The 9,159-nt window shown below is 41.2% G+C and overlaps 1 protein-coding gene across 1 annotated transcript; it reads right to left on the bottom strand.

Moving 5' to 3' along the window:
• Window positions 1–225: 225 nt before the first annotated feature.
• LOC135508229 (delta-like protein 4) lies at window positions 226–7,118 on the bottom strand. Its single transcript, XM_064928275.1, has 11 exons — window positions 6,655–7,118; window positions 6,221–6,484; window positions 5,861–5,918; window positions 4,896–5,159; window positions 4,188–4,248; window positions 3,925–4,055; window positions 3,547–3,716; window positions 3,008–3,224; window positions 2,046–2,796; window positions 1,814–1,922; window positions 226–1,656 (listed from the first exon to the last, which is right to left on the bottom strand). The coding sequence occupies exons 1-11, from the start codon at window positions 6,706–6,708 to the stop codon at window positions 1,651–1,653; spliced, it is 2,085 nt and encodes a 694-aa protein (XP_064784347.1). The 5' UTR covers window positions 6,709–7,118; the 3' UTR covers window positions 226–1,650.
• Between the last annotated feature and the right edge of the window lie 2,041 nt (window positions 7,119–9,159).

Below are 9,159 nucleotides of genomic sequence, written 5' to 3'. Positions count from 1 at the left end.
AAAAAGACCTTCATAAACACAACCCCACATATTTTTTTCTTCGATACCGTATATTAAATGTATTTATTAGACTGTTAAGAGCAAATGAGTCAAAACGACTGCTCATTGACTCAAATGGAGTTCAGCCAGTTTAAAGCAACTTGAATGCTTGACAACAAGGGGCATAAGGATGAGATTGATGTTCTTTTTGAAAAAACAAACACAAATATTGACCATTCTGTGTACTGTACTTCAACATTTTTATTCAATTTTTTTTATATATAACTTTTGTCCATATTTCTCACATTGCTGTCAAATACAATACTGTCCACTAAATGATTGCGTGCACATTGATTTCATATCACATTGACTCACCAGTCACCACCGTATGCATGTGATTACTAGAACTGCTACAAGGTCATACATCATCTAGACAAGAAGCCATTTCCACAACAGGGGATGGACTTCAACGGAAGGTTCTTAATCATTCCAATATCTAGGCAAATTGAAAGTTCTATAGTTGACCACTTCTACTCAACATGAAACCAACAAACAGTGTACCAGATATGTTTTCATTGTTTAAAAAACAACAATCACAACAACATTAAACATGAAAATAAATTCAACTTTTTGGACATCAAATTGAAAACCGTTGTACACTTCTAAATTTATAAATATACATTATATACAAAATAATCGTATAAAACATAATAGAAAGACCAGTGCTTCATAATATTTAAATAACTAGTGAAATACTAATCTTTAAAAAAAACATTATTGGTTCAGTAATGTCAATTCTAATTATAGGCGTCCTTGGTATGATAGTCACTTTTGTTTTTCTTTGTTTTAATTTCTGGGCAATGTTGCATAATAAGAAGTAAAAATGCTTCTTCTTGAATCCCCCTGGCACTACGTCATTTATTGCATCAGTTGTTTTCTCTTAAAAGTATTTTCCCTTCAGATTTTGTTGTGCAATGGATCCAAGAAGAAGCAGGGTATCAAGCTCTATAACCCATACTTAAGGCTCTGTGATTCGGGATGCATACATTCTTTATTAACATTTTTTATGTAAATAATAATAATAATAATAATTTACAAAATTGACATAGGCCTGGGTCTCAAATATTCTCAAAAAATGAACCGTTTCTAGTATTTGTTTTCTCTCCTTGAAAGTTTATTAAACAAAGTCTCCTTTTTTGCATACTGTAGCACATCACCAGGGTAAATGGAAGTAGCTGGCTTCTTCCACAGTCTTGTTGGCAATAAGTTGATTGGTTGGTTGCTGATTGCTGATTATCAAAATAAGGTGGAGTATCTCCAGACAGAGCCCTCTCGTCCTGCTGATGGGCAAGGTGGCATAAACACATAGGCCTGTTTTCCATGGATATGGTCGGACAAGTCCTGTCAAGGGGCTGAATCTGTCAGTACACCCTGACGGTGAAACATCCAAAAGTCCAAGTTGTGTATTATTTCTCACAGTCTGTTCAGTCCTTACATTCTAACAAAGTTCTGTAGTTTGAGTCCTATTGCATTCGTAGAGCACACCGGCTCGGTCCAGTTATCAAGTTTTCAAGAGCAGCAATTCACAGTTAAATAAATCCCTGTCTGTTTCTACACTGTAAACAGTCCAGAAGATATCCATTCTTCAGAATGTCTGATACCCTCCATGTATTATACCTGGTAGTAGAAGACAAACAGTTAACTAGTTTAATCATAAGAGCAATATAATGGAAACCGTGATATATTTTTGCATTGCTGATTGATAACTGTTAATGACATGCTGTCAAGAGTTGCAGGAACATGTTCAGAGGAAATGTGAAAAAATAATCTTTACCTCAGTTGCTATGACGCATTCATTTTTCTCCTCTGCTATCACAAACACAGACTGGTATATGGAATCTCTTGGAGAACATATCGTTGCTATCCTACACTCGGGCCTTTCGCTGTAAATGAAAAGAAAACATGTCAACACTTTTAAACACCAAACCACTGTCATTTATCAAACCCTGGAGAATAGGAAGTAGGTCAAATCTATCCAGGTTGTCATCTGCAGCATTTGAACTTACCTGTACTTTCTACTCAACGGCATTTTCTCCTCTATCGTCTTTTTACAGTTCTCGTCTTTATCCTCTTCAGACGGCTCATCCTTGTACTCCTTGAAGGTTTTGTTGTCCAAGTGGTAGTTGATGTGTTTGTGGTTTTGGGACTTCTCCCTGAGACAATCCACCTCCAGGTCCAGGTCCACCTTTTTGTTGGTGTTCTTCAGCTGCAGGTCAGAAATGAGGTTCTCCTTCTGGAAATGTGAAAGGTTATTCATGGTCTCTGAGTCCTGCTCCCTCTTCCTCTGCTGCTGGATGTGGCACAGGACCATGGCCACCATGAAGATCAGCACCAGGAGCACCACCAGGCCCACACCCAGACAGATGGCTGCCCAGTTGAGCCTGTCTTGGGTCTCTCTGACAGGGCTGGGGCTGGGGCTGGGGGGGATGAGTAAAGGCACATCGTAGTACTGGCACTGGGTGCCGCTGAAGTGGGCTGAGCAGGTGCAGTCAGCAGGCTGGCCTTTGGCCCCGTTGGTGCAGGTCCCACCATTCAGGCAGGGTTTGGAGGCACAGCTGTCAGTGGGCTTGTCACAGTTACGGCCGGTGTAGCCCAGGGGGCAGATACAGGTGTAGTCGTTGATGCGGTCCATGCAGCTGGCTCCGTTGGCGCAGGGGTTCATGGAACACTCGTTGATGTTGATCTCGCAGCGTGGGCCAGTGAAGCCTGAGCGGCAGCTGCACCAGCGGGTGGTGCCGTGGATAACACAACGTCCACCTGAACAGAACAGCCCAGCATTATCAAACAGTGCACATCATATTCAATTGAGGTTAGCTCTAATGCAGATGTCTCTAGAGAGAACATTCCAAATTGATTTGTTTGAGTAAGTGCTCTGTACTGACAGTGTTGAAAAGAACTGAAAGTCAATTAACAAATTCCTTCTAATTGTTGTTGTTGAGATGTGGAGAGAGTGGAAACTATCACATACCATTTGTACAGGGCAAGGAGGTGCATTTGTCCACTTTCTTTTCACAGTTGAGTCCAGTGAAGCCCCCTGGGCACTCGCACATGTAGCTCCGCCCGTTGTCCCTTTCTCTGCACTTCCCGTGGAAGCAGGGTGAATCGGCACAAGTCAGCATTCTGTGCTCACAGTGCGTCCCCTCGAACCCCTGTGGACATGCACACCTATAGCCGTTCTCAAGGTCCTGTTGGCCACAGATAGACAGAGGTTATCACAGCTCACTATCACAGGAAACAATCCCAGCAAAATTCGGTGTAGGTTTCTTGCTGTGCCTCTCATTTCGATGCCCTTGCGACTCCACATTATTATCTCATAATTCTCATGCCCCCTGTGCCCCAGTTTGAATTACATTCATTTACAGGAGAGAGTATGTGAACTGGCTAAAGGTCTGTCTGTTGCATTCTTCTATACCGGCCTAGAGATGTGGATAGATATAGGAAAAACAAAAACAGGAAAGCCTGTGTGTGCTGTGTGTTGTGGGAAACGGATAGGCTTTCCGGGCTTACCAAGCACTGGCCTCCGTTCCGACAGGGCTGGCTGTCGCACTCCCTGACCTCGCTGTCACACTTATCCCCTGTGAAGCCCGGCTGGCAGGTACAGGTGTAGCTCCCCTGGCCCGTGTTCATACAAGTGGCCCCATTACGACACGGCTTGTGATGGGTGCAATAGTTCAGATCTGTGGATGAATGTGTTTGAAAAACAGTTACTCCCCGGCCCTAGTCTCCTATCATAATCAGAATGCCTGATGACTCTTGCAATATTATAGGAACATGTCATATTTATACTGTCATATAGCACGTATTGTGGTTTCCCCCTATGGGCTATTGAACATCAGTACTTTGTATTGTTTCACAGCAGGACCCAGAGGAGCCGGAGACACTGACCTTGGTCACAGAGGAGGCCTCCCCAGCCCTCTTTGCAGGTGCACTGCCAGGGCTGCTGACAAGTGCCATGTTTGCAGGATGGATGCCTTTTACACTCATTACAGAAGGTGCCCTGCCAGCCCTCTCTGCATCTGTCACAAACAAAACATCACACCTTTAGCACTGTGTACTTACAAACATGCAGGCAAATACACATGCAGGCAGGCAGGCAAGCATGTATGTAAACACACACACACACACCAGATGAACTATTGTATACTTACACACACTGTCCTGGCCTTGAGCAATTTCCATTTATTTTGCTGCACCCTTCAAGGCAAATTGCTGCATATAAACGTGAGACAAAAGAGGAACTTTATTTTTTTGTAAACTCATTCAGCAATACATCATAAAGCTTCAGACTCGGATTAGGAATCCCCTTCCCACTGTTGTAGTATCAACAAGGTTACCTGTCTATTTCTAATGAAACCTTCATTTGCTGTTTCTGTGTTGTGACATTGAATTTGCATGGTTACAAGACTAGTGTTTAACGGCTGGTTAGGCCTGAGCAGATGCTTGGTCTCAAAAGCGGACAGCTGCCCCATTGTTGTTGGTAGGCTGTTGAACCCTGTTTGCAGCTGCTGCCCTACCGCTCAACAATAGAGCCCGCAATTTAGTGGCGCGTGGCTGATAATAATGCCGCGATTAACCCGGCGCGTGCTGCTTTACCAGAACGCTACCCGGGATTATTCTACCCACATGATCCCAAAGTTGTGAGAAATCTAGTGGTGAAGGGGCTGGGTTGGGAGGGAGATCGCCGCACTATTTTCGCTCATCCTTGTCAATCCAAACTGCAAATCTAAGCCTTTTTAGAGCAGCGGCATCTCGACACTATGGGCCTTATTATGCAAATACTTTGAGAAATAACATCCTACTACAATTTGTGAAAGGTCTTCTTAAGAAACCCAGAACATTTTATTCTGATTGCTTACGTTCTTCGCAGTATTGTCCCTTCCAGCCCGGTAGACATGATATTTGCCCGTCAGGGTTGCAGGTGTAGTGGCCAAAACGGTCGTCTCTTGGAGCGCATATTTTTGAACAACTGTCCCCGTAGTAATTTGCATGGCAGATGAACCGGTATGAGTACCTTAACTCCGTCTGCCTCACACTTTGCACATCCTGGGACCACTCATCTCCTACTTCCAACTTTCTTTGAATGGTAAAATAACTAATCAATAAAGCAGGGTTGTTTGTATCTGTTAGGATAGAGAACAAAAAACATGCGTCAAGATAGTGTGGCCTATCAAGTAGGCTACTACTGTATGATTGCATGCTTTAAAAAAAGGCAAAACAAACAATGCACATTGTCTTGAATTATTTCTCTCAATATGATATATAGAAAGTAAATGTGTAATGCAAGTTTTCAGTTTATGATAGGCATGTATCAAGGCCTGTGCCCTATTTTTCAATTGGGTCGTTGGACTGCGACTGAAATGTGATCTTCATTTATGTCAGCAAAACATTTTCAACCCATTATTCCCCTTCCAAAGGGCGGAACAGCAAAAGGTGTAAAATACAGGAAAAGCAGTCAGAGGCTTTTGGCAAGGTTTAGATATTCTCACTAAAGACTTGAACACTTTCCCACGCTTAAAATAAACCAGAGGAAGTGCGATTGTGTTGGACACAGAGCATGAAAGAAGTGCTCTGTTGCACGTAATTCATCATGACACATGGACATCAACACATTCATATTTCCAAGTTTCATTATAACTGCAACATTTCTGGGTACATTGCATTTATTAATACTGTATAAATTGCATTTATTTATGCTGCATAAATTGCATTTAATTATACTGCGTAATGATTTAAATCTAGAGCATAGGGAGTATTTGTCATGCATCTTTAACAGTGCCATGTATCCCTCTAGCGGTGGTCATGTATGTAGCGCGCCACTCACCTTCAGGTAGATCCGCTGAAGGAGAAAACCATGCTTCAATGATTAGAGAAAACGAGCCCTGGGAGTGGAGAAAAAACATTAGCCTACCATGAGTTTCATTTTTTCAGTTGCACATCTTTTTTCATTATTTTTTTCTTCTTTAGATAACATCTATTGAATGATATGTGGACTAGGCTAATGACATACTAACATGTTATCATAAATCCTCATGCACGTCTATATAGGTTAGTGCATTTGTTTGATTTATGCTTAGCTCTTCACCACCCATCTTATTGCAAACACCGTTATTCCATATATCAATAGGCATATATATTCTCAACCACTTCAATGTGATATTTTAGGCAATGCATAGTGTCTTACCGGCCATGCGAAGTGGGTGAGTGGCAGGCGAATAGGTTTAGTGAACGTGCCGTCCTCCATGACGCTGAACGAGTTGGTGCCTAGTACAGGTGTAACGACACTGCCGAAGTAGCAGTCACCTGGTGACACTACGGTCTGGTAGTTCTTCAAGCAAACTCGGAAAAAAGTCCTACACGCTGGACTACAAGCTACGCCGTTTGCCAGCAAACCTCTATTATTCTGAAACTGATGAAGATCAAGCTCGAATACACCAGATCCCAGAACCTAAAGGAAGAGAATCAATTAATAAATATAGAACAATATTCCATTACAATAATTTACATTGCGCATTATTATAGGCGTATTATATGCTATTACATTGTGCATTATTACACTGTTGCTGTGTCAACATCTAGGCATGAATGATTCCAATAATAGTTTAACTATAAAATTACCTGCTTAAAAATCGTTATAATAATTGCGATGATAAAGGTAAACCAAGTTGCCATTCTTTTCCACAGATCGGTTCGTATCCTTTGAAAAATAACCTGTTCTCCACAGAGGGCTCTTATTCCAAGCAGTGATGATGAAATATGAAGTTTGGAAATGAGAAATAAATAAATCCTTCTTCAGAACCTTTTTTGGGCGAGACCGAGCTCCGCAATCCAACACGCGCAGAAGTTGAGAAACCTTGTTATCCAGACAGTGAGATGCAGGTCAAACGCATAACAGTAACGTCAATATCCACAGTTTATTCATCCTTCTGTCTTTACGTTGACCTTCCATCTTGATCCTGCTGAAAATGTGTTTTCTCTTGGCGTTGTGTCGATGCAACTCTTGCGCTTTGCTTATACAGAAAGCTTCTGGTGGCGCCAATATTGTTATGAAAATATGGCAGGACATCAGTCACAGAGCACTCTGTTTCTTAATGAAGGGTGTTTCACATCTCGGTTCACGTTATATACGTGTGTGTCATTATGAATACTGTCAATCAATAAACACCGCCCCTTTCCATCCACGCCTGTTGCAACCAACCCTCATGTCCAATTTTAATAATCCTGCCGTTGTCTCTCGCAGGAGACAGACTTCTGACTATCAACAATTCGGCATCTGTTGATATGTTTTTGGTTCACTGAAAGGGGTTTTCAGCACGTGTAGCCTTACAGCAATTGTGAATTTGGTAGCCTTGCAGCAATTGTGAATTTGTTTAACAAAGGATAATTTATATATGTTGTTACGCATTTTTTTTCAAAATATATTTTGAATAATTATTATTTTATTTATTATTAGAAATTAAATGTCATCCTCTTTATTTGATGTTATTATCAGTAATTACGAAATTAATATCATAGCATTTGTACGAAAATCCTGTCTATTTTACCCTGTCTATAATTAATTGTGACTCGTTATCTCCCCCAGACTGTACCTTTAACATTGGATAACTATTAGTTCACATTTGATATGGTTTGTGCGGTTTATATTGCACTAGTAGACAGTCCTGATAATCGTAAAACGGATTACCTTTTCCTTTTTTTAACCTGTGCATCCATTTTGCACTCTCTAATTGGCTGTGCGTCATTGGGTGCGCCCTCATCCACAAAGATGCCGCGTGCCTCTTTGGTCGCGTGCCTACCATTATCACTGACCACACATCTTTGTTAATGCCACATATTATATAGAATAGTGAAGAAGAAGAAGCGGGAGATAAACATACAGCTGTATGATAATGAGCTGAGCTTTATCCAAACCACTGCGCCACAAAAATCACAAGTCTTTGAATGCATCCACTCATCAGAAATGTGAATAACTGCTCAAATCCAAACTTCCAGTCTCATTCTCTGCCATAATTATTGTAACAGAGGTTATCAAGATATGTACTTATGTTAATGCATTAAATTATTATTGTTTTTCAACATTATACATGTTTTTGTTTACAAGTTTGATTATTGTTGTGTGTTTCGGGCAAACATATTAGATTATTGTTGTATATTTCGTGTAAACTAAGTGTTAATTACCCTGTTCACATTGTGTTGATTTCTATTAAATAAATGCCCAGTATAATACCATGCCACCTGCTCAACCAACCTCCATTATATGACCTTCACTGGCAGACAGCCAATTGAGGAAATTGAAGTGGGGGCAGACTGTAGTCCTACTCATTATATGTTAGTTTAACTTTTAAACAACTATGTTTATTGAACATGTAATATCCAGCCAAGCTGTTAAATAACTTTCCCTCTTTCCTTTTTAAGATCAAATGATTGTTGAGAGAAGGAAGCCAAAATTAATCCAATTAAGTACGTGTAGGACTTAAACAAATAATTTCAACCCTCCATACAGTTTTATCACACATAGACCCATGCTGGGTAACAGCATTGTTGGCTTTATCACTTATTGAGCAGACCGCCTTGTCCAGCAGGATTTACAGTGGAGGAGTGAGGGAACAGGATTTACAAACTGTTCCCTGGCCAGATGAAGGTGTCTCATGGCAGAACACTCCTGCAGAGATGACCTCATCTACACCCCCCACGTTTGACTTATTGGTTGAAGGCGATTCTGTTGAGCACAGGGACAATGGAGTATTGAGTCTCAAATCTCCAATGCACTGGAGCCCTTTTCCCACCATTCACCGTGGCACAGTGGACTGGTCCTGTGGAGAATCGCCGGAGTCTTCAGACTGGTCTGTATAGACGAGAGGTTTACTCTACCCGTACAGTAGCAGTGATGCTCAGAATGTCAGGAGATCAGTCATAGCACCTGAGCTCAGCCAGACTTTTCTAGGGTTATTTTCCTGTTTTCTCAAGTGATAGTATGGATGCAATCTGTAAAAAGCCAGTTTATTCTGACTGAATGAAGGAAACTGGTGAGCTTCAGTACCATGCTAATGAGTCATACCCAAGGCCCCTCATACACACTTCAAAACTTCTACACAGATTAATCATTTAGGAGGTGGTAAATTA

This window comes from Oncorhynchus masou, chromosome 21 (assembly GCF_036934945.1).
Source record: "Oncorhynchus masou masou isolate Uvic2021 chromosome 21, UVic_Omas_1.1, whole genome shotgun sequence".
NCBI classification, from domain to species: domain Eukaryota; kingdom Metazoa; phylum Chordata; class Actinopteri; order Salmoniformes; family Salmonidae; genus Oncorhynchus; species Oncorhynchus masou.
This window is presented reverse-complemented; position numbering and strand designations above follow the sequence as displayed.

Coding starts and splice junctions, on each gene's coding strand:
- LOC135508229 (XM_064928275.1), bottom strand. CDS start 6,708: ATGGCAACTTGGTTTACCTTTATCATCGCAATTATTATAACGATTTTT. Junction 3,717..3,924: donor AGGCCTCCTCTGTGACCAAG/GTCAGTGTCTCC, acceptor ATTCATCCACAG/ATCTGAACTATTGCACCCAT. Junction 2,797..3,007: donor CTCCTTGCCCTGTACAAATG/GTATGTGATAGT, acceptor TGTTCTGTTCAG/GTGGACGTTGTGTTATCCAC.